Source organism: Bacillus rossius, chromosome 3 (assembly GCF_032445375.1).
Source record: "Bacillus rossius redtenbacheri isolate Brsri chromosome 3, Brsri_v3, whole genome shotgun sequence".
In the NCBI taxonomy this organism is placed as follows: Eukaryota; Metazoa; Arthropoda; class Insecta; order Phasmatodea; family Bacillidae; genus Bacillus; species Bacillus rossius.
Window position 1 is genome coordinate 73,849,476 of NC_086332.1, and position 25,719 is coordinate 73,875,194.

Consider the following 25,719-nt stretch of genomic DNA (forward strand, 5'->3'; position numbering starts at 1 on the left):
TAAAAGTATATGTTGATTACAGAACTTGCTAAAATATAAAATATATTATTTGGAAAAAGTACAATTTTACATATTCATAGTTTGTGTGACTTTACCAAGAAACTTTTATTAATACATTGATTTTTAAAATGTAAAAACCATTTTATTGAAATTTTCGTGATCGGATAACGCATGAAACTAGATTTTTCGCACTGATTTGTTGCTCTATTAAAGAAAAATACAAAACTTGTTATAAGGATTAATTAGTATATATAAAATATCGCGATATTTTTAACTCAAGCGTAAAGAGCCTATGCCTAGAAAATGGAAATTTGCGAAAGTGATATCGATACACAAAAAATGTAGCAAACTTAATGTTTTAAATTATATAGGATGATAACGTCTATTAAAGGTAGGAACTTTAATACCTCTATTTTCAATCAAACAATAACAACCAAATATAGATTTGAAACAGTTACTTACAAAAATTGCATATAAATGTACATCTGAATGTATATCATTAATGGAAACATAAAACATCTTTCATTTAGGTAACTAGAAAACCAACTTAAGTATTTCTTGTAAATCCTAGATTCGAAAGTTTTTCAAGTAATTTGTTATGATTATTGTGTCAATAAATTTTGCGAAAACAAAATAGCAGGCATCCATTTGACCTCGAATTATTCAGAATGAATAGGGTTAAGAGTTAAAAGGTTAGTAATTGTTGTTTGCCCAGTTCTTAAATCATGCTGATAGTCTGTGAGCTTATTTTAAGTTGAAACTAACACTCTTAAACAATATTTTATCAAATACTTTAGCAAACCCACTTAGAAGTGATATAGGCCTATAGCTTAAAACATCAAGTTGACTACGTTTTTTGTGTATTGGTATCACTTTCGCAAATTTCCGTTTACTAGGACAGCTCTTTACGCTTGAGTTAAAAATATCCAGTAGAAAAGGGACAAGTAGTTCTGAACATTCTTTTATAATAAAGTTAGGTCTACCATCCGTACCAGTAGACATTATTTCCCCAAAGTACTAGGCTCTCTGAAATATTAACCAAAGAAATGGAAAATTCAGATGTGTTAGAAGTTGAGAATTTGGGGATATTATTTGGAGGGAATATAGACACTAAACAAGTAGTTTGAAAAAATTTAGTAGTATTCAAGTAATTATACATCAGTGATAGTTCCATTTATCTTCAGAGATAATTTATTTTTAAATACATTTATCATGATTTTTACATAGCGCCAAAATTTCTTAAATTATTTTTAATATTGCTGTTTATATTTTGAATCCAGTATCTTTTATCCCAAGCAATGAGTGACTTAGCTTCTTAACGTTTTTGGAAGAACAGAGCATACCAATTAATATTAGTTCATATTGCCATTATAACATAGTTTTTATTTTAATGTATGGATGAGTTGCTTAGAGTACCATTGTGGAATGACAGTTGTGGTTTTCTTAGATGCAGGTATAAAACATTTAAGTTTATAACAGATCAAATTTGTTAAGTAATTAACCATTTTACTGATACTAAGCTAAATATGTGTTGAACTGATGTTATAAAAACAGTAACCACACGTAAATTAAAAAAAAAATTGTTCATTACGCACGAGAAGGCTTGCTGAGACTCTTGATCGTTGTAAACTAATGTTTAGTGATAAAAAAAGGGCCATTAGTTAACTTGAGACTTATGTTTGCGTTTTTAAAAATTTATACACCAATAAAGTATAATAAAAAACTTTAGTTTTTTTAAATTTAAGGTGTAAATTCGACAAAATTTAATTGCGCATTGTAATTGAATTGAAAACGGGTGTAGATGCGGTTTTAAGATAAAGCATATAAAAATATATTGGGTACCAATTATAAACATACACAAATTCAAACTTAAACTTTATTATATTCCGAAATTGAATCCCTAATAACCAAACCTAGGGTTGAATATGGGTAAGTACAACTTTCCTAGAAACATTTGTGCAATAATTAAACAAATTGTAATTTTTTTTAAAATTGCATGACAAAAATCACTAAACATTTATAAAAGTAAGTTTTGACCGTGTAGGAACACAGTGCCTAATAAGGGAGGCCCTCCTGCCCATTCCTCTCCCCAGAAATCGTCTCCGCGGAGGAAGGCCTTATTAACGTCGTTCGCCGGCGCCGAGTCCCAGCGCTGGCCACCGCCGACGTAGCTCCTTCAAACATCCGCAACGTTAATTTACCTTAATTCTGTTTTCCCTCCCCCTCCCCCCGCGCAGTTCCGACCGTGAAGCTGCTCGCGGGAGCCCCACGAGCTGCGGTCGATACAGCCGGCCGGCTCTTCCTTACGTCCGTCGCTGCGGCAACATCCGCTGTCCGACCCACCGTCTTGGCTTCGAGCTTTGAATATATGTACTGTATAGAAGTCGCCAGCCCAGGTTAAATTTTATAATACGGTTTGAGGTAGTTGGTTAATTCACCGCCGCAATCGCCACCATCTCTGGGGCATCGACTTGTGGTGGTCCCTAGCGGACAAGTGTCGAACTCTTCAAACGCCCCTTCCCTCTCCCTTAGAACGACCTTGAGCTGCAGTGAATGATGGGTGGGGGGTGCGGGGAATGACAGCGGGCGACAGTGCTGCGCTCTAACGTGTAAATAACAACCTAAGACGATACAGGGCGTTACGGTAGCGCCCTGAAGCGGTGAAGTTCCCAAGCTGCTCACCATACGCCCCTGAAAAACGTAGAGTAAATCCTATCCACTCGCGACTTCTATACAGTATATATATTCAAAGCTTCGAGGGACGGTTAACTGCAGCGTCATTTCGCTCCGCGTTCCGGCAGACATCTTCAGGTTTTCACGTCAGCTGCAAATATTCCTTCGCTTGAGCCTTGGCGTCCTCTCTATTGGGTTTCCGTCCAGAGACTTCGTGCTGTCTTTTTTTTTTCGAGTGCCTGATCCACCGGATCTTTCTTTACCTCTTGCCTATGTGAACCTGATTTAAAATTTAAAAAAAACACGCGAACGATTCTTTCAGTACTCGCCAGAGATGTGTAGCATCTAACCACGGTAACGAGCTAATTCATGTGTTTGCATGTTGCAAAAACACTACTTATAATACGAAAATCGGACATTAAAATTTAAAGTAGAATTTTTTTAAAATAATGCCGAGCTTGATAAATAACGTAAATTGTGTTTTTTGACTGCATTTCTTGACGCGAATTACACGCAGTCTCACAGGCACCCACCGCTAGAATTCGTTGCTGGAGCAGATATGTCGATTATCGAATCATTCAATTTGCAGAGCGAAAGGTTAAATTATATATAATGAAACGGCTCCGATAAAAATGAAAAAAAAGGCTTGAAAAAATAAACTTAACCCCGGTTTTGGACCTGATTTTGGACAAGGAATTTTATAAATTTTCTGCCCGTATTGTTAGAAACTGTTAAAGAGTCATTACTACAAAGTTTTCCTTTGTGCCTGTGTTTTCAAACAAATCGTGTTGGATAAATTTTTAGTGAGCGCAATACAAATCACGGACGAAACAGACTTTTTTGATTAGGAATTTTTTTCTTTTCTAGTTACATCGTGTTGTAAGTGCGAAGTTACTGCAATGAGCATCAGAGTTGTGGTTTCTTATGATGGTTAAACTGATACATTGGTTAGTATAATCATTATTCATGTTTTTTTTTAAATTTAAGTCACTGAAATCGTTTGTGAAATAATATTGTTAGTACAAAGTTTTCTCAAAACTTATTTTTTTTTGTAAACACTTATGCGTGTCTTATAAATAGTGCAAATGTAAAGGCAAGAAAACTTTTGTATCTAGTTGTTTGTTTAGAAGCTGAAAAAAAAAAACATGTTTACAATAGTGCAGTGTTCTGTTGTCGCGTCGCGTTCTTCGTCACTCCACTTACTACTCGTCCACTCTATGTTGTTGGGAAATTTGTGAACTTCAAGATGATGACTTATCCAATTATTTTCCCTCCAGCTACTTTATGTTCTACTTTTGAAGTGATACAAGGAAAGGCAACGGTCATCTGAGGACCATAGCTGCGTCCATAAATAGCTACATATCGTCCCTGCGGTTTTACCGTGGCCATGGAAGACCTGGTGAAGTCATTCATTTTCCTGGTACTATTAGGTTTTGACTGTCTTCTGTTTAAAATTGTGCTGTGACGTCAGTACTGGATGTCCGCAGACGTCATATAATTCTTATATGTCTACACATACGGCAAACAAACCAATAAATAAAAGCAATTGTAGTAGGAAAATTTATAACATTTTTGGTTCTTGGCATTTAGCCACCGCGTCCTTCAGTTTTCTCTTGCGCTCAAGTAAAAATACTGCAAAAGATTAAAATGTTCATGCAAGTGTAAATTGACAACAACTGGCGGTTAATTTTCCTGCATCATTTAGTAAATTTACACAATCAATGAATGTGTAAATTTTATCTATTTCCAGAAATACCTTTTTTTTTGTAGCATATAGCTTTCGATGGGCACTGTGTACTTTAGAATTTGTTTTTTAATTTTATCACCTGAGTACATAAGCTAGTGGAATACCGTACACACGAAATACTTATTAACATTCTAGCATCTTAACCTCTCAAACATCGTATACACAAATAAAACATTAAATAATGTGAATACCACTTTCATAACGACGTGTTAAACTAGCTCTTTATATCGTAGTCCAGAAACCAAGAAGTAGTTCATGCCATATACTCAATAACATAATATAAATTAAACGGGTTTCATCAGTATGGAATTTTTTTTCAATTACTGGGTATTTTTAATTTACCATGACAAATGTTACGAACTTTTGTAATGAGGTAGCTAGGTATTGTATACTTTACAATGTACTAATAACACATTTGACATTTATTAATTCAACACCTGTGTGTTAAATTTCAGATATGCAAACAAATATGTAGGTCTAAGTTAACGCGTTAGTTATAGAATTAAAACATGTTCATTAGTTTGTTTTTAGTTTTTTTGATTTAAATTACAAAATAGTTTTTTTCTAAATAACCTAACAAAAATTTAAAATTGTTTAATTGATGTAAACATAACTTTACAATTATTTTTACTGTGCTGGCAGCACTTCGGTACTCTCATGAAGGCACTAAAACTACGGAATTCGTTCAGTTACGTATATCAGTGATGAGACGCAAGTTGCGCAGTACTTAACCTAAGGTCCCAGAATTTAAAATATTTTTGCCATTAAAGCATGATTGTATCATTACGTTTGAAGTTAGCACATTCTTGACGTTAGAAAATATTATGGCACTTTGTATTTACTATTGCGATTTGGTAGGTACTTCGTATTCAGTGAATATTACGTTAAAATATGAATGCTGCGTTCAATTACAACTTGATACATCTGACAGTTAGTGTAATATTTGCAAAGAAATGCTGGTGTGATTGTTTAGGTCATTTCATTTAAAGTCTTTATTTACTGATAAGCCTACGTGCATTACGTTAAAGTATAGCCGATTTTGGCGTGTTGGAGAAAATAATGCAAGAGAAGCTTCTGCCTTATATTGTCTGGCCATTCAGGACGCTTTCGCTTAAGCACAAATTGGAGTAATTCGTGCGCTGACAGTAGATATAAGCTATTGCTGTAATATTAACTGTGAATGTCCTCACAGCATCTTAGGAAGTTCTATGGAAGCATGCCAACTAGGCAAATAAACTTGCATGTCTTAAGTGAATATTTGATGCTGTATTAACAGCCGGTTAACCCAAAAAATCGTTTCTGTTCTGCCAAAAACTTGCGCCTTATGACGCCAAATTGTGAATTTGTTTGGTCGAATCCACTCTCAATTTATGCTTAGTACTGGCCAGGAGTAGAGACACAGGCCGTAGAGTGATGGTGTTTCTGCTTCGCGCGCAGTCACACAGTTAAGGTATCGGGACACGAGTGTTTCAGTGCACATTATTACGAAAAACTGAACGTCATAGACTTGAGTGGGCTCCGTAGCACTCGGAAGTGAATCGTGCCGTAGTCGCCACGGTATTCAGGCTCTTCGCCACTCGAGTCTGGCGCAGTGACGACCACCTCCCTTGATGAGATCGAGGGAAATGCGTGCGCAATACGGCGGGAAAATATTGAACGAGCCAGACCTGCATTGAGAAGATACCAAAAGGAAGAGGAATACCTGACAAGTGTGTAGATTTCAAAAAAACCTTCCGTAGCAAAGAACGAAAATCATACCTAAAACTTGAAATACTTATGGTTAAATGTTTCATTCTGTTATTTAGCCCTAAAATTTTGGCAAAATAAATTAATTATCAGTAATAATATTCAAGAAAATAATTGTTTTTGGGTTTAAAAAAAATGTGAGACGGGAAACAGAAAATAAATTCTCATAACGTTAGTAATTTGTAATTACAAATTCCTGCCACTGCATGGAGATGTTGGTTGCCAGCACAATTGTGCTAAAGTAGTTCCTGAGCGCTGCCTCTGGAAGTGCTCGTTTGAGCGCGAACCGAATGCAAACAAACCCGCCAACACGGGTAGAAGCAATAATGGCGGCGCGGCGGGTAATCGCAGCTCCGACAGCCGTGATGCGGGCGGGGTGGTAATTGCAGCCACAGCACAGCGGGGCAGCCCTCGGCAGTCTGCGGGACCTCCTCCCGCGCGTGGAAGGGAGGTCCGCGCTTTCGGCGAATTGCTTCTGTGGCCCCCCCCCCCCCCGGGGGGGGGGCGGTGGATTTGGTTTCTCGTAACCGAGACCGCTTCTGTCGGCGGTGACATGCCAGAGTGGCCGCGGCACAAGCGACCAGCCTGGCCGGCGAGGGCAGCTCTCTGAACGACCGCGCCCTTGCGGCTGCCACCGGACCCTGAGGGCGCTTGCTGCCTGCTTCAAGGGCCCGGGTCGGCTCACGAGGACTTGTGGCAGCACTGACGCGTGGTCGTGACCAAAAAATAAACAAACATTCTTTTGTCGCCAGGACATCAGAGCCCATTGTTTTAGGTTAAGTGGCTGTCATTAGATCATCAAATGTGAAGATATGACGGGGACGTATATATATGCATATTTGATACGTGAATGTAAATATGCTTTAAGACGTAGAGAAATAATATTTCAAAGTTAATATTAAATCCATGAGTTATGCTGAAGTGTATGTGCCTTAAAAACGTTTTTCCAGCCCACCGAAACCAGGTGTCAATGCTACTTCAGTGTTCTTCGTTTAGCGTTAAGGATCCTTGAACAATGCGCCTTACAGGATGCCTGCCATTATTTTTGTCCTCTCGAATAGTTGCAAGGATTGTTACAGAATCAATGATGCTCCTGTCGTGAAAGGACGAGTCCCTCGTGTCCAATGCATTCTTCTGACAGAATGAGTTTATGGCACTATACAGTATGTCCATAAAAGAATGTCCCAGTTTCAATGGCATATTATAACAGTTTGATTTGGAATATTTACAACAAATCATACATTAAATTTAAGGTAAACTAACCAAGTTTTTGTTACTAATGTTCAATAACTGCATCTTTAGTTATACGGCACACATTCGACCTAAAGTACCATTCTTACAACACTTACGTTACGACGTCCGGAGAATGGAAGCAATCGCCCCTTCAACTTTGTGTCTCAACTTTGGCAAATCATTAAGTAGAGGCAGAACGTAGACAAAATCTTTTATAAAGCCCCAAATGAGAAAAAATCGCATGGCATTATGTCAGGTGAACAACAATTACGACCAAACCAACGGCCAGGGACTTCGACAAAGATATTACAAAGGGGAGGGCTAAAGTTACAGATTAAATCTTGGAAAATTGCAGAACACAAAATGCTTTATGCTCAAGAGTCACCACTTTGAGTAGGTAGCGCTGCAAGCTAGAAAACAACAAAGCAGTACCCGCGCATGAGGTTATCTAAAACTTTTTGAGTTACTCTTTAATTTTGACCTTGAACCAAAACTCTACAACGCTTACAGTTGATACTATTAGAATTTATAACTGGGAAATTTTTTTATGGAGATAATGTATTTTGACAAAAATGTAACGGTAGTCTGTTGCTTAGCCAGTCAACTGCTATCAGATGATAAACTTAACACGTAAAAATTGAAAATTGACTGAAGGTGTGAACGCAAACAAACTGACTGACGATATATAACTTTTTTAATAAACCAGGTGGTGTTAGCGTGGAAAGTATTCGGATATCCGTTCACGGCTAATCTTTTGCTCAGTACAGCTTTTAAATTAAATGATCCTTGGGTTAAGACTGAATCGGTAAAGGTCACATACGTACTGTTCAAGAACAGCAGTAGACGAACGCTACATCAAACAGCATGTATCCGCAACACCGCTACCGACCTCAATGGAGGCGACCTTTAAGCGCAGTTCGGCTTTCGGAGCGAGGGGTTCCGTATACGAGTTCCGATCTACGCATGGGAGTAAATGTTGGAATTATATGAATAAAATTACTAATCTTTCACAATCAATGAGTTATCAAATTTTAACCCCTCCCCTTATCAGAGATGACAGAGTGAGGCACAAGGGGGTAAAATATGCTAGAGGTTGCATACACAGTGTTAAGTGATAAAGAACACATGTTTATTACAAATTCCACAGAACCCATTTACAAACTGGCAAATCCTCGAAATATGTACACTATTCTCTTAATGGTTCTGTTATTAAAGAAGTTCTTCCAGCATCTAAGTCCATTCAGTTGTTTCTGCGAACCTAAAAATTTATCAATTAATTATTAGCCTTAATAAATATGTGGTGACTGCCCTTTATGCCTAAAATATGTAATTTGCAAAGCAAAGTGCCGCTTCAGCAAGCAACTGCCAGAATCAACGTCGTTTAGCATTTAGCCTGTTTACACTGTCAAAAATGACCAAGTATTAAGTTACTATGGAACTTATGAAAACTTTCACACTTTTAATGAATAGCCTGAAAGCCTCAAAATACGGAAAACTACACAAAAATTAATATATACACACACGTACGAATTTAAATCTACCGTAGAACCTAGAGAACAGCAAGTGTATTATGGTATACATATATAAATATTCCCATATAAACTCTAAAACATCCCTAAAAGCAACATTATAACATAGACACCTATTGGAAAAAGGACTTTACAACTGAGGCCGTCATGTAAATGAACGCCCATTGTTCTTAACGGCAAAATTAAAATACGAATGTTAAATGAGCTTATGAATTAATTTACTACAATTTCTTATGCACATCTGTAGCGTACAATAAATGCCAGCACACTTATAGTCTCATGTTCCGGGACAAACTAGAACTGACCACCACGAAGCAGAAGTGTGTGAGATGAATGAAACTCGCCTTAAATTATTTATTGCCGTTCGTCGCCTCCTCTACGTGGCGTGATGTCCACTGGTCACGGGACCGTTGTCAGTTCTCAGACGCCCTCAGCGACAGGAGACTGGCGGCGTACCGGGAATCACAACTCCGAGAGGCAGAAGGCAATGGGAAGCCACGCGGACTCCAACCCGTGACCACTGCGGCAATCTGGTCAAAGTCTCAGATCGGACAAACCATCAACCGTCACATCTGTACATGTCGCCAGTATGTTGCCTCGCCAACTTATTGCTCGCAGTTAATTTTAAACGGCGGTTACGACGACAGGCCAAGTTCTTTCAATTGCGACGCAGATTTATCAGCCAAAACTTGGTGCGAGAAAAGTATGCAATCAGGAGCTCATTCGCCCAACAAACTCGTGTGCTCCCAACCTCGCTGTCACCACACGCAACCTCTGTCAGCCACAAACTACTTAGTCCGAAACGAGTATCAATTACCACTCGCTTCTCCGACTCGCCAATTACTCCAAGTCCTCGCATCTGACAAAAGGACAAGTCCTACAGTTCATGGCGGCTGCCAGTGACGAAGAGGGCTTACCGCAGTACAAGTGGCCGAGCTTCTTGACGGTGTAGGCCGACTGCAGTTGTTGTCTCGTGTGCGTCCGTCGCTCCCGCTGGTCCCGCTGTGCTGCTCTCCTCGTCTGCCTCGCCGAAAGGGGGCATTCATACCTAACATTCCTCCATCGACCAGGAACCAGAAGCAACCATACTGTTCCCCGCAGGAAGGAACTGTCGACAGCAGTCCCGGTTCAAAGTGCGCCATTCCAACGACAGCCGAAGGCGTCCGAGCGGCTCCGAGCAGCTCGCGCGCGCACCGTGCACTGCGGGTGGCGTCGCCCGGCTCAGGTGCGTGAACGTGAATCTTTAAATTATAACCCTTTAAAGAGGGGATAGGTGGCCAAATATTAAGAAATACCTCAGTTGTTTGACAACTTAGGTGCGAGATTTTCTAGTTTTAAATCCTGAGTATGGTGTGCGTGTGAAAAAACATTTTTTTTTTTTAATGTTACGCTTATTTAGTTCCCCTCTTCAGCAATTTATATCCCGAGGACATAAATGTGGTTGTCATCAAGGTCCTATAGAATAAATAAATCGGCACCGCTAAACATAAAAATTCGTATCGAGCACAGTCATCTTAAATCATGCATACACATGACTGACTGGCCACAAATGCAGATTTTTTTATACTTCATGCGCTAGAGATTGATGTAATGCATTAACCGATAGTGAAGAATTTGGCCACAGAATTTTACGCTGGCCTGGCCCGTAAAATTCACTCACAGAAGAAATCCTCACGTGTAGTCTATATAGTTTACAGTCGCTCACTTTAAGTTGTCTCAGATACGAGATAACAAGTGCAAAGTGATACACAGGTGGAGTACTGGTAAGTAAGTTTAATCTTATTCACTCAAATTTCGAGTGAATTTTCTTCATTTTTTTAGGTTAGAGATAGTCTCATTTTGCGAAAAAATTTTGACTTATGAGATTTCTTAAAACACTAGGTATAACTTCTTGTTATTTATATAGAATTCTTTCAATAATTTGTAATGGGACGAAATTAGCAAGGAACAATTATACACAAGAAAGAAAAAAAACATTTTTGTAGCTGACACAATATATTTGATCAGTAAAGACACCACAAAATTTTTTTTAGTGACAGAAAAGTACATTTATACTAAAAAAAAAAGATTACAGGTAATGACAGCAAAATCCGCAAAGACCATCGGCAACTCAGACTCCAAAGGCGAGCTGGTAACCGGATAACTTTCTGCAGGCTTAGTCGCTGGAGATTTGACTCCTGTTCTCGGTATATGTCTTGTAGGGTGGGCGTAGAGGGAAGAGGCAGAAATGGCAGTAAGGAGAAGTCACAGTCACGGAATTAATTGGCGTGGCAGTTTTCTTTCCGGTCCGCAATAAGAGATACAGTGCTGGGGGAGGGGTGAAGGGGGAGTTGGGAGGGATGCAAGAGGCGGTTGTTGCCAAACTAATTAAATAAATTTAGACGCGCGGAAGCTTGAAGGAGTTGGCGCAACCGGAATGCTGGATGGAGAAGGGGAGGGGAGGGACAGGCTTCGCTGAGCCCCTCGCTCAACTCGGGGAGCGCTAATCGCATAAGCGCGAGCGCAACGGCTCGTCACCCATAATGAACATTAATTTGTCGAGGCCCGCCGGTGTTATTTGTCCACCCCTGACACGCGGGGCGAGTAGGGGAGGGGGAAGAGGGAGGGGATTATTGGTTTAAGACCGCAAATGGTGGGTTCCCCTCAAAAAAACCACCGCGGAAGCCCCGGGGAACTCTTGATCCTCGTCGGCCGCCCATCGAGCCATAGCGTCCCTGGATCGCCGCTAGCCCGTGACGGCCCCCGCAAGCCACGATGGCCCTTCACGTTCCATAAACAGCCAGGATTTGTTGAATTTTGTTTTGGCTTAACATCTCGTCAACGTCACGTGAATATACATACCAAGAATTACGGGACGGAAATAGGCCCGAGATTAGCATTGTGAGGCCCAGCTCATGCGAGGACAGAAACCTCGCATGTGGCGAAAGGGCAAAAGCTGGCTTGATACCGACACTCAGTAAGCGTAGGGACTGCGAGATCACGGCCTATCGATCATATTTTTTTTTGCCTTTGTAGAGTTTTCAGCAAGCGGCGTCAGAAATGTTATCACAGGGACTTGTGGTGGCCAAGCGTTCATATCGACGTCGCTTTTTTTTATTTTTATTATCCTTCGATGTCGGCTTTTCCTGTCACTGCGATGAAGAATTCCCACCAACAGGGCACGTGAGCTCGTGAGATGGGTCAGTTTTACCCTGCTGAGGCAAGTATCGTTGCCCCAGTACTGCTGCTCAGTGCGGGAGTACCCGCAGGTTCACGCGCTCGGCCGAACGACCGGTAGTGCGAAGCTGCCCTCCGTCCGACTACGCCTGAACGCCGCTAAGGTGGGCAACCACGGTAAAGCGAAATCAAGATGACCGGGGCCGGGACTTGGCCTCTGATTGCGATACAAGTGTGTTACCACTGTGGCACGTCGCTCCGTGCCAGAGACAAGAGAAAAAAATCTCAATTCATCATTTGGTGTTAGGCTGAAATTCACCTTTCTTTTTAAATATACCTTGATTTTGTGACTGTGATAGCGCATCGGCAGAGACCGAAAAAATTCGCGATTTTAATGACTTATAGGATACACTCCATGATACTCTATGCACTCGGATAAATTACATTGGCTCCTGATTCGTGACTCCTGCTAACTGGGATGCTCTTGATTCCATACTTCTTTTGTTGGGGTTTTTTCATTGGCCAAGAGTCCTTCAGATAAACTGTGGCCCAATCACCGAAGCACCAAAAAGGCAAACGTATTTGAATTTTAGCCTTTCGCGAAATGAATCCGCGTATTTCTCAGGTCTCTAGGCATTGGTTTATCTGGAGGACTATGAGTCGATGAGGGAGGACCATCGAACCAAAGAGACGCCGTGTCACAGACGTCTCGCATGTGAGCGGCCAATGAACGGCTCACGTTTGCCCGAGTGTGTAGAATGTCGGGGAGTCCGTTCCAGAGGTAAATGAAACCTCCAATTGCCCCAGTCGCTAGACAAACGCCAGTTTGGTCACAAACATACCATGAGTGCGAGGCGTATCGTCAATGATAAATAACACCACTGTAGCGTGTATTTGTAATTTCCGAACCTAAGTTTCGTTCGCATAAAAATAATCTACAAATTAAATATTTATGTTAGCTTGTAATTTTAAACATGACATGTTAATAAAAAGAAAGAGTTATATAAATTACTACACCAATAGTTTTATTTAATTTTAAAGTGTTTATAATTAGGCATTCGTTACTATGATTTCTATAAATATTGTTTTACATGATTGTGAATTATGGTCTTCTTCATAGTTTTGCATAGCGTTAGCACGATTACCTTAATTTCAAAACCACCTAATCCTAAATGTACCAGATGACAATGGGCGAATCCGTAGTTTAGTGGCACAAACAAATGATTTAATTTCCCGATGACATTATTTCGCTTGATGTGACACTGACGAAGGTGATTTATGCTTTCCTTCTGGTCCATATTTATATCAGATGTGTGCCATCAACAGAATATATAATGAATTGATAAAATAAATCCTAAATCCTTATGGGCAAATAAAACGAACCTAATAATTTACATTCATCGAGGAGAAGCTACACAATGGCTGTTTGGAAATACCTTCTTTAAAGACCCTTTGGCATAAAGGATCGTTTAAAGTTGCACCTTATAAGATGTCGAAAATTTATTTTTTCCTCTTCCCTAATAGTTGCAAGAATTCTTACAGGAACACTGACGCAGCTTTTCGTGAAATGACGTGTCGCTCGCGTTTTTTTCGTTCATGTTGTGGAATTTTTGGAATTTTTGGAGCTCACAAAAAACATTGTAAAGTACTGTCTCTAGCTTCTGGAATGCTTCAGCTTCTACTACGAAACTTCTTCTCGATGGTGGCTCCAGGTATACTTACTGAAGGCATTTAAACACGTACTTGTCCCAGGAGATTGAAGATATACAACCTTCCCGTCTGAAAGCCTCCTCGCTACAGCCAAAGCAGTCTATATGAATATGGTGACAATAGTCGGTGATTGAACCAGACAACTTCTATCGTCACCATATGATTATAGACTGGGTTGGCTGTAGCGAGGAGGCTTTCAGACGGATAGGGTGTTTAGTTCCAATCTCCTGGGATAAGCATGTGTTTAAAAGCCTTCAGTAAGTATAACCGGAGCCACTGTCGAGAGGACGTTTCGGAGAAGATGATGCTGAAGCATTCCAGAAGCTGACCCCAGTTCCGCCGTTGTTGACCGGTTGGAAAACTTGTCCGTGACTCTAACTTTAATTTCAATATAATAAACTTTAAATAAACAACTAGGCCACTATTATGTAGCGGAGAAGAACTTCGTACGGTGGCGGGTCTGTCCTTGCATTCAGTGCAAATATACACCGGTCGAGTTGGGGATACCTACATTAGTGGCATGCCTCTTGCCTCTGTGCTTGGCACGTTTACAATACCCCTCCACACAAATCAACTATAAATACGAATGTTTTCTCTCCATTCGCCTGCACTTTTGATACGCCGACAGTTCTGCCATTAAATTTGTAATAAATACGCATCTTGCGCATGCCATTCAGGGCCCCTTGTAACAAAAGTCAAATCAGACTCCGGCTTTAGGAATGTGGCCTGTGGGGAAGCACTGAGTGGCATATTAGAATAGACACTGTACCTAGCTTAAAGAAATATATATAATTAAACAAAAAATAGTTTAATTTATATTAAGTTATTTACATTTGAATATTTTTTAAGTAATGTATGCTCTGCCATGCAGACCTGGGTCATAATATAATGCGGACCACGAGTCCAAGTGCCCCAACCCCCGCGCGGTAGACACTCTTATACTCTGTCCAAATCTTCATCCAGACCATCCTCTGTCTCCTGTATCTTCTTACACTTAACGCATGTCAATTTGCACCCCGCATTACAGTGCCCAGGGTTTTCCATGTGTCAATGCAGGTTTTACTTGGGCCCATCTTAGCTAGTAGTTGTATAGAATTAAGAGTTAGCGGAATCAGTCATGGCATCAATCGCTGCCATGGCTGGCCAATCCCCTTCTAGCACACGTTGTATGCGACTCTTCGCTGCATGTGTGATCCCAGCCTGACTAGGCGTATAAGCTTCCGCCTGAGACGCACCTAGGTCTCTCCCTAACCTAGACCCCTCCCCAAATACACTTATTTTTGGCTATGTTAGGAAAAAAAGTTTCACAACAATGATTCACGAAAACGTTGTATTAAAATTCGGGCTTGAAATTTCATTCCCATCGCTCCCAAAGAAATTTCACTTCAAAAAATTGATAGAAAATATTTAATTCATGCTTGTGGCCAAAATGTAACAAACAGAACCTAATCAACACTTAAGTTGTGCCCGAATTCAAGTATAGAGTTCTGTACTTGCGACCTTGCTTACTTCACTTGCCCTTGAATAATTCGGATTGGTTACATGTTTGGATTTTTCAAACAGTATTAGCCAGCTGAAAAAGTTGTTTACATAAATTTTTAAAAATTATTTTATTGTAAAATCATAGATAAACTGAAATATACAATTCTTAACACTTCGTTAGTGTCACACAAATTTACGGCCATTTATTTTATGATTCTACATTTGTTTGGTAGCTGCGATCGGTATGAATGTGCACGTATTTTATAAAAACTTCCTTGTAAAAATGTTTAAATATTATTATTTTTTATTCAATTCAATAATATCAGTGAAATAATATTTTACGAGTCATTAAATGACTTAAATTTTAAATAAATTATAACGTACAAAACATTTTTTTCAAACTTCTTCAACTTGAAGTACTCAAGAAGTTTCATTTAATTGTTGTACACATATTCATTTAACTGCATACTTTAGTTGCACTTGCATACTTCACTTCCAGTTCGGACAGCCATTGTGACATCACTTACAAGGATAAGTACGTGTTAGTATGTAATTCAGGTGAATTCGCACACGCAATTAGAACAGCGAGTAGTCAGATCACTCGCATGCCTCAAGGTGATAAGTGTTTAGATTCCCAGAGGCGTCCAAACTTGGAAATTATTGCAGCGAGAAACGCGACGGTTGAAGCGGCGAGTCCGTTTCCTCCGGTGTTTTTCGTCGCTGATCCATCTCACATGGGCAACTTTTCATCCGCCTCTTTAACTACCTCGACGTTCGACTAGACTTCAATGCTTCTGCTAGCTTCTGCTGCTGCTAGCTTCACTTGTTGTTCTTCCACATTCCTGCGGGAGTTTTTTAAATTCCAAGCAGATACAGGTTGCTGCGCGACGCACTTCTGACACCCGAATAATTTATCTTCGTGCATCTTAATTTTTTTGAATTTATACTTCTTTAGGCACATTATGAAAAAAAATATGAAATTGCCACGATGCGTGCGCAACGTGCAACGAAATTTTCACAGGATGAAAAATAAGCTAAATAAAATAAAAAGTTACATACAAATATAATATATAATGTTCTTTTAAATTTTATACTTTAGTGATGGATATTTAATAATAGGTCCATATCATTTAAAACATTTATTTACTGTGAATATTAGTGATAGAAATTATTGTGTTTATTACTTTTTCAAGTGTTTTAATAAGTTAGTTTATGTTCCCGGATGTATAATTTATTTGCGTCAATAATTTCAAGTTATTAAAAATATTTTAAAATAAATAATTAAATTTAATGTATTAGAACAACATCTAAGCATATGTATTGATTATTATAATCAATTATATTTTATCTTATTTATCTTACTAAATTAAATAACTAATTTTATACACGTATTTATATTAATATTGAGCACTGATTATTTATTTTAATTTCTAATTTGATTCAATTTATACTTTATCAAACGTATTTACAATATCACTCCAGTACTTTTATCATTTAATTTATATTAATTATTTCAATGCAAAATTAGAGTTAGTTTTTTATTACGCCAAGTAAAATATAACTGCTAACACGCGTACATAAGTACAAGCACCCGTTTTTCTTTTGCTGTTGTAAAAGTAAAAGGTAGGTTAGGTTTGGTGTGTTGCCTAAGTAAAATTCACTCAAAAATTTCTTAAAATTATTTTTCGGAGAATGCGTTTCCTACGTCTATTTTTCCGTCACTATAATGAAATATTGTTTAGGTTAGGCAAGTTATATAAATACTATTTCAAACCGTTGTTTGATTACTAAAGTTTTTATGGAATTTTTATTATTATTATTATTATTATTATTATTACTATCATTATTATTTTTACAGAACCAACTATAATAGAATTGAAAATAACCATAAATAATTCTTAGATTCACTTTGTAAAATTTGAGACTTTTGACAGTCTTGAGTACGCAACTTTTCTATCCTTATTTATTATGTTTTCTCTATTCATTAGACGTTCCACCAGTGCTGTACTATCTCTCATAAACACTGTATCATAGTTTGATTGCTCAGACATGATATCTAAGATTGGATTAATAATACCAAATTAAAATAATATAATAATTGTCACTTTTAAAATCATTCGTAAATATAAAACGAGATGAATTGATGCGTAAAAAATGACTCTTTTTGTAATAATCTACTAACATTTAATAGTAAAAGTCTTAAGCTGTAATGTATTTTACAACTTGTAACACATACTTACATATTTATTAGTTTCTGTTAGAGATTATTTTTTTGAAAATAAAAGTGGCCAAATAGTTAACATGAACTTAGTAAATTTATATATATCTGTGTGTTGCGTTGTTTCGTTCTTAGTTGTAATGTAATTCATATGTATCAGTGTATACCTTGTGTTAATGGGTATTTTAAGATTTGTATTTTACGTGTTTTTTTGTATGTATATAAATAGTTTACCGGTATTCTATGGCAAAGAAAAATGATAAATAAAAATTATTATTACTATTGGAATATAGGTTTACGTTTACCCACGTATATATGTGTGTATATATATTTATATATATGTATATATACATAATGTTCTGACCGCAAAGATCTGTGATTGAGCGGCAAACTTCGGATGTGTTTGGTGACTGATCAGGAGTCAATGAATCGCTGGGCTTCCCGTGACATTCGAGCCGGGTTGGCAAGCCTGAACCGCGCTCTTCTAGCTGGAAGGGTTGCCAACAGTATATATTGATCGCCGTTGCATGTTGGTAACCTGGTGGGGTTGGTGAAGAGAGTTTTTTGGAACCAGAGGGGGGGGGGGGGGGTGGCCCGAGGGATGTAAACAGTCGCCCTTCGTCGAGCTCGATCGCTGCCTTACCCCTTACCCCCCTCCGCTCCACAAACCGTGTAAACGCTCTCGCTGACAGCCCGCGCGATTATTCAACGCGCTCGTCTGCGCGGAAGAGGCGCGAGGGGAGAGGGTGAGCCTGCGCTAAGGGCGACGACAGCACGCCAATTAAACCCCTCATCGCCCCTATGCAACCAGCCGTCCCCTTTTACCCTGTCATGTACTATTTTTATAGCCTCGTTAACAGTCCGGGCGTGTTTTCCAAACAACTAGCAAGAAAGAACTGAAAACAAAATACGAGCAAAACATGTCCCAAACAGAGCGATTTATTGTCATTGACGTTACATCTAAGAGTCTTCTGACTAACAATATTATTACAATTTTGTTTGAATATCGGTTTTGTATTATCTAACAATAATTTTCTCCATTTATATTTAATATTTAATTTTAAAGGTAATTTTCTGCAATTTAAACTCATAGTAATACTAAGCTATGACTGTCTAATACGAGAGAAAAATAAAACAGGGAATATAAAACTTAAGGGTCCCACCTAGTCAGTTGCGTGTCTATGTTAGTGACGCGGGATGATAAGTGCGACGGTCGCTGGTGTTTCTAGCGCCGTAGCGCTTTCAAGCGCAGTGCTCTGCTTTGGCGTGCAGTCTTCTCGTCGTGCATAGGACAACTTTGAAATTTTAGCGGTAACATTAAATTCAGATGGTGTATAAATACAAATAAGGGTGTAATGCAAGGCCCTTGGGTTTTTCCAAGAATATGTACCGGGCGTTTCATATCTAATAAATTACTCTGAAACTACGCGTTTTAGCCTTTTCTCACTCTCCTAAAACCTCAGTAAAGAAACTCAATTCGTAAACAGAACCACCCATCCACCCTCAGGGTATTCTTGAAGCTTTTCGTAAACATACACCACTCTGATATCTTGAGCGGTTTTCAAATTGCGTGGTTTCTTCTGAAGCTCTGCACGCTGTATGTGTTCCCAGAAGGGCGGGCCCCCTTAGCATAATATTCCACTATCAAAAACATTTAGTATTTCTTCTTTCTGTTCGCTATTAGTGGCTTTTAAATGACTTTTTTTGAAAGGTAAAATCTTAGCTCTCGGTATACGGCATTTGGCAGGAGTAATTTCGTGAATGAAACGGAAGTCGAATTAACGGAAATGTTTAACCACGGTGTGGAAGTCTTCAAGATGCCGGACCCACATGTAGCAGCATAAACCCGTATATAGACACTTTCGTAAACACTACGGGACATACCAAAAGTATTGATGAGCCAAATTAAACTTTAAGATAGTGATACTTCCCTTAAAAGTATTTGGTAAACTAAAATAGTATTAATAAGAACTAACTACAAGATTCAAATACGTAAGAAACAGGCATTACAATGATCAAAATACACATTCTCCTAACAAAATCCCAGTAGTCTCTGTAGCACAGCGGAATACACAAGCCTTGAGCACTTTAGACCGTACATCGCCTTAAATATTTTCATCTAACTCACATTTTTTGATCAGTTTTTCAGAACAGCAGTCTGCATTGCCAAATTTATCCATGCTGATCGACTGTAAGATAATAACTACACAACGTTAGGATGTCAAAAATATTCGTTCTTCTTCTTCAATCCATGGTCGTCCATTAGAATTTCGGATCGTCAAAGAAGATATGCTGCATGCACTCGCAATACTGACAGCAATCTAAAAGTTACTAACTTACCTTTCTGTTTCTTTTGCTGATTCAGCATAGCAAATAATGTTGACATTACGAATAATTTGGCATTTCAATCATATAACATATTCAAATAACATAAATTTAATTAGCTTAAATACATAAATTATGTTAATTGGAAAGACACATTGTTATATTAAAACATAGCAACCTTTAATTTAGTATATGGATATAAACAAATTTTCGTGATGAACCTGCAGCCAATCTAACTCAGCCTATAGAACATTCTAAACCATAGAGTTCAAGAGACAGTTACATGGTACCTGCAATCCATTTTGTCTGCAACAACATTAAAATCAAGAATTTATTTGCAAAAAAAATTCTGATTCAAATATACGTCCTTGAGAGTTTATTTATTATGGTTTATGTATTTACATTTGAATATATTTTTTCCGCGTTGTTTGGTTTAGTAACCTGAAAAAGTTAAACGGTCATGTACCTTTTGTTTAGTCTTTTATTTAAATTCCCTTAACAATCACCTTCTCGGACATAGCTAAAATTTTAATAAAATTCATGACAATTACATGTTTTCTCTGATGCTGCACACCCTGTGATCACGCGTGGTTATCGCAGTGACAAGGGATCACGAGATACTTGCGTCGGGCGAGATAATTAATCCCAGGAGAACCAGCCCTGAAGGGGACGGCCCCTGGAGAGCTCGGAGGTATGCAACCGCGCAGCACACGGGCAACCACAGCCTACGTCAGGGGCCCTTTAACATGAGCGACTACCGCCAGCCAGGGCCGTACACAAGGAGGGGGGCGGGGGTTGATGGGTGAGATAAAACCCTCCCCCCTGAAAGTCTTAATCAAAAACGTCAGAGAAAGGCGTAGTTCGGGTCCGTACTGTTAATAAAAGACAACGAATTTAATCTGTACAGATTTTTTCAAAAGTTTTGAACCCACTTGTTTTATTATTAAGTAAAATATACCTAATATCTAGGTATCGCGTGAAGCATTGACTAATGTCCGCGTCTCAGTGATTTCCCAAAGATGAAATGAACCGTAACAAATAATGCACAGCTCAATGGTGTATATGTATCAAATAGAAAGTGCTTCCTCTATCAGAAGATCGTCGAATAATTCACGTGGGAGCTGTATTACTGACATCTTATGTTATAACTTATGCATGATATAATAGAAGCGCTGTTCTGGTTTCTGGCTAAGTGATGAAGTTTGCGGCTAAGCCCGCACGCCCACAATCTTCCCAACTCTTGAGGATGACAGGCAACTGCCGCTGAAACTTTGCGCGGCGTAACTCAATTGTGGCAGCGAAGCCACGGAAGCTTAGACGATAACAGACTGCATAACTTGAAGCCTGCTCTCTCGACTGACAACTAATTTAAAACAACGATTAAAGCGTAATTCGTGCAGACTAATTATTATTAGAGGCACTCGAACCCCTGTATTATATACAGATACGTAAAATTTAAGATCATAATGTGAATGATCTTTCACGGTGTCTTGTAAAAAAAATTTAAAACGTGATTTACTTTAATTGTGAAATGATAAAAAACTAGATATTAAGAAACACACGTAAAATACAGATGCTATGCATGTGTTGAAAGCAACGAATTCCTTGATTATGTACCTTATAAATTTCATGCCTTGATTTTGACAGTGTTATAGCTTAGTTTATTTAATACGTTCATCTAAAACGTTTTAAAATTGACAATTTTTTATTGAAATGAGAGCATTGCACTTCACAAATTCAGATTATTTAATTCGCAAAAAAATGATTCAAATAAAATTTAGGTACACAATGTTGAGTCAAATATATATGTGACATTTGCTTTACTGAAACGATTAAATTGTAGATTTAAGCCTTCTGCACAAAAACTTAAACTAAAACAACGGGGTTGATTTAAACAATTAACTCAAGAACTGGTTAAATTTATCAAAATTACACCTGTTCCTGTGTTATTAGTAAATACATTTTTTAAGGGGTTTGCCCATGTGGTTTTAAATGTGCATCATTTTATATAATGCAAATATAAAATAACATTACCAAAAATTTGTCAGGAATATATAATATTTAAGATAAAGAAGTTATTATCTATTAAATTCACGTTTGCCTGTTTATGTATGTTGAAATACAAGCACAATTTTGTTATTTTATTAACTTCCAGATTGCGAAATGAGATGTCAAGATCTGCAATAAACCATATTAAATGGGTAGTTAAAGCCTCCCTCCCCCAATAAAAAAGGCCATAACTGCACATTTATGTATTTTCGAAGCTTTACATAAAACCTTCTTACTTAAAACGATGTTTTTTTTTAATATTTAGTAATTAACATAGTTTTGTACAATTTCTTTCATATATGTATAACTGTTTTACATTAATGTTTCTATAGTCTATTTTTACATCTCTTCTACAGTTTCAACTGTTAAAAAAAAGTATTAATTGACATTTTGAAGTGTTCTAAACCATTGTTTGGTCAAATGAACTAAAATATAATATATGTATGGTAAAAAAGGTGAAGAACCACGAATTTTGGTACACAGATGTTCTAAGAGAGAGAAAAATATGTTTTATTCATCATTAGATTTAAATTTGATAAATGTTTTAACGGGTTAGCGCAGTGTAAAAAACATTCAGTTAGTTTTCCATTAATTGTTTGTTTTTAATTCGTAGGAAATTACTCTTGCTTTTTTGAAAAATTCCTTTTGAAAATTCTTTGGAACTTGAAATTAATTTAGACATAGGTAGGTTTATTTTACAGCGATATTTCAAAGAGTACATATTTTGCAAACATTTTCCGTCTATTCATCCTCTGAAGTGTACAATTATTTTATATGTCAATTATACATGAATTCGTGTACACTTACGTTGTAGCCGTCATCGTGGGTAATTTCTAGCTATGAAATAAATGTTATAATATAGTAGTTTGGTTGAAACGAAGTGTGTGTGTGGGGTCGCGCGGGGAACTCACCCACGAGGCGGGACCACTGCGCCGCGGGGCGCCAGTCCGGGTAGTGCTTGGGGAAGCGGTCGCGCGTCCAGAAGGTGTGCAGCACCACCTTGTAGACCACGAGGCCGGCCGGCGGGCACGCCTGCCCCCAGCAGCTCGCCACCGCCGCGGCCGAGAGCAGCACCAGCAGCGCGCGCATCCTCCCGGCGTGGCGTCGCACCGCACACTGGCCGGGGAACTGCCGGCCGCAAGCCGCCTGCCGCCGCTCGGCCGCGCTCGGCAGTCCCCGCCGCCGCTCGGCTCGGCCGCTCCCCACCCCCGCACGCCCCGCGCCAACTCTCAGTGACGGTCCGGCGCTCATCCATCCCGAGTCAGTGGGTGGCCATGCCTGCAGTTCTGTGAAGCCGTCCTTATTCTCAGAAGCTAATTGTTCCGCCGTATTGTTGGAAACACTGTGTTTTCAGCGGCGAACTTCGGATGTGTCGGGGGGACTGATCGGGGGTCGATGAAAAATAGGCATCCCACCGGCCGGGCCGACGCGACGCCGAGCTCTGCCGGGGTTGTGGAGGGGGTAAGTCAGTCTCGGGTGGGACTGGACTTTTATTCCACAGAGTTTAAACTCGCTATCACGGGGGTAAGGTATCAACTCATATTGCGTCGCGCAGGGACTACACGACATTACGAGTACGTGGATGTTGTTCGTTTCGTGTATATAAATGTGTGTTCAACAGTTGCAATGACAAATAATTCAACTCAGCAAAAATGTGTTGTTTTTTTAGCTTATATTTTTTTAAATTTTATTGACCTGTCATAAATATTCCCGAATTGATAACGAAATTGTTATAAGTCGTGGTTACTCTACACAAGTAAAAATTTATCTTTATTCTTGAGTCAAAAATCACAAATTTCTTCCGCATTTTGCACGAAGTTTGCTATTTAATTTCGCAGTCAATAATAACCTCGCTGTTAGCAAGACGTACATAGCGACTTAAAACAACATCCAAAACAAACATTAGCCTATCTTGGCTTTCGAGGTTGAGCCGCGTCACAGAGGTTGATTGCACGGAAGTTTCGCTCCGCATTGCAGCAGGCATCTTCAGGGTTTACGTATCATCCAGCGGGTGGCTGGCGGGAAGGTGGCGGGGGGTTGCCGCAGTCACAAGGCGGAGAAGCGAGGTTTGGAGCGGGTTAGGGAGGAATTAAGGACGGAAGGGAAGCAAGAGAGAGAGAGAAAGTAACAAAATCCGCGAGAGCTCCCCGCGCGGCGCGGCAAACCCGATAAAAGGGTGGAAGTGGATGATGCGCTCGGGAAGTGAATTAAGCAGTTGGGATGCATGCAGGGCGAGTCCCCGGGCCGGAACACGGCGGCCCCGCGCGAGGGGGTGGCACTGCTGCCAACCTGCGTGATCGGGAAACGAAACGAACCCACCCGCTAGGAAATATTCACGGAGTCGGCCGAAGTGCGGCGGGCAGAGTCGGGGCTGGGAGCTATTAAGGAGGGGTTCGCGCTGGCTGGAAATCCTCGCGGGACACATGATCGTACCGCCGACCTGCATAAACATCCCTACCCCCCTTCCTGCCCCATTGCAATCGCGTCTGCTTGCGGATGCGCTGGGACCTGGGCTATAACCTTGAAGGCAATGCGCGTGGGAGGTGCGCTGCTTCAGCAATGAGCATGTGACCTCTCTGGGTGAGTTTTGTAGTAAGGAAAAAAAAAAACAGAATATATACTTTTGCCAATGCTGAAGCATTTTTTAAATTTTTATATTGATCCAATATTTATGTTATCACGGCAAAATATTCTTCCGGAGTGAATTCACTCGAAGTAGGTACATATAACATGCTAAGCCTTTGCGCCATAAATTATACATAGAGAGCTGTTGTTGCACACAGCTGAGATGATTGTGATACTCCAGGGAAAGTCGACTTAATCACTTGCCTTCACTGACGCCTACACACCCCTAGCTACTGGTTGGTTAGCGCCTATCAATTCGTTATCATACTTATCATACTAAATTATATTCTCCAGTGACACTATTTTATTAATCAATAAAAATTGTTGGCGCGAATTTTTGCTTAGATAAATTTCAATGTTCTTATATTTAACATTTTTAGAATCTCACACATTAGGAAAATATATTTATTACAGATTTTGAACTAAAGGTGGACGCCTGGTCAAGGGTGTATGTGTGTTAATGAGGCGGAATGATAAGTGCGAAGCTCGCTGGTGATTCTAGCGCGGTATCGTCCCTAAGCACAAGACTGTGGACTGGTGCGCAGTCTTCTCGTCGTGCATGGGACAACTATGATATTTGAGTGCTGAACGTAACATTATATGGCTGAGAAATGAAGATAAAGGCGTAGTGCAAGTCCCTGGATTGTTTTTAGAATCTGTACTGGATGTTTCGTGATTAAAAATTATTCTGAAAACATACGTTTTAGCCATAATTACGCATTTAAAAATACAGTTTCAGAACGAAATACGGAAAGGGGAAAACTTATCCACCATTGTCGTAGTCTTAAATTCTTTTCTTTAACAGGCCCCAAACTGATATCTTGAGCAGTTTTTAAAGCGCGTGGATGTTTCTGAAGCTCTGCATGTCCTATGTGTGCCCAGGTAAGCGGGGCCGTTAACGTTTTAAAAGAAAATGGTACTTGAAACTTCATAAATTCTCCAAGAGAAATTAGAACAATTTTATTTTGTTGTCACGATGCTCATAAATTTCGATATTAATAACATAAATAACATTTATATCAAGAAGTAACTATTAATTCCCAACAATTAATTTTTTTTAACCCTGAAATTTGGTTATACACGGGCATACATTAATTCGGACTATTTAGCGATAGAAAATTTTTGAATATTTGAAAACTTCCTCTAGAAGTGTACTAAAAAAATGGCTTGGCAGGTAGTTTACAAAGAATTCCAACTTGAAGATAATATTTTACCGTGAGTTTGAT

General features: G+C 39.2%; 1 protein-coding gene across 1 annotated transcript in view; it reads right to left on the minus strand.

Annotated features, from left to right (window-relative positions):
• Positions 1 to 23,119, minus strand: part of LOC134531320 (uncharacterized) — a 352,845-nt gene extending 329,726 nt beyond the window's left edge. Inside the window, exon 1 of the mRNA XM_063367015.1 lies at positions 22,780 to 23,119. Coding sequence (XP_063223085.1) covers positions 22,780 to 23,119 — 340 coding nt within the window. The remainder of the gene's footprint in view (positions 1 to 22,779) is intronic.
• Positions 23,120 to 25,719: the final 2,600 nt, after the last annotated feature.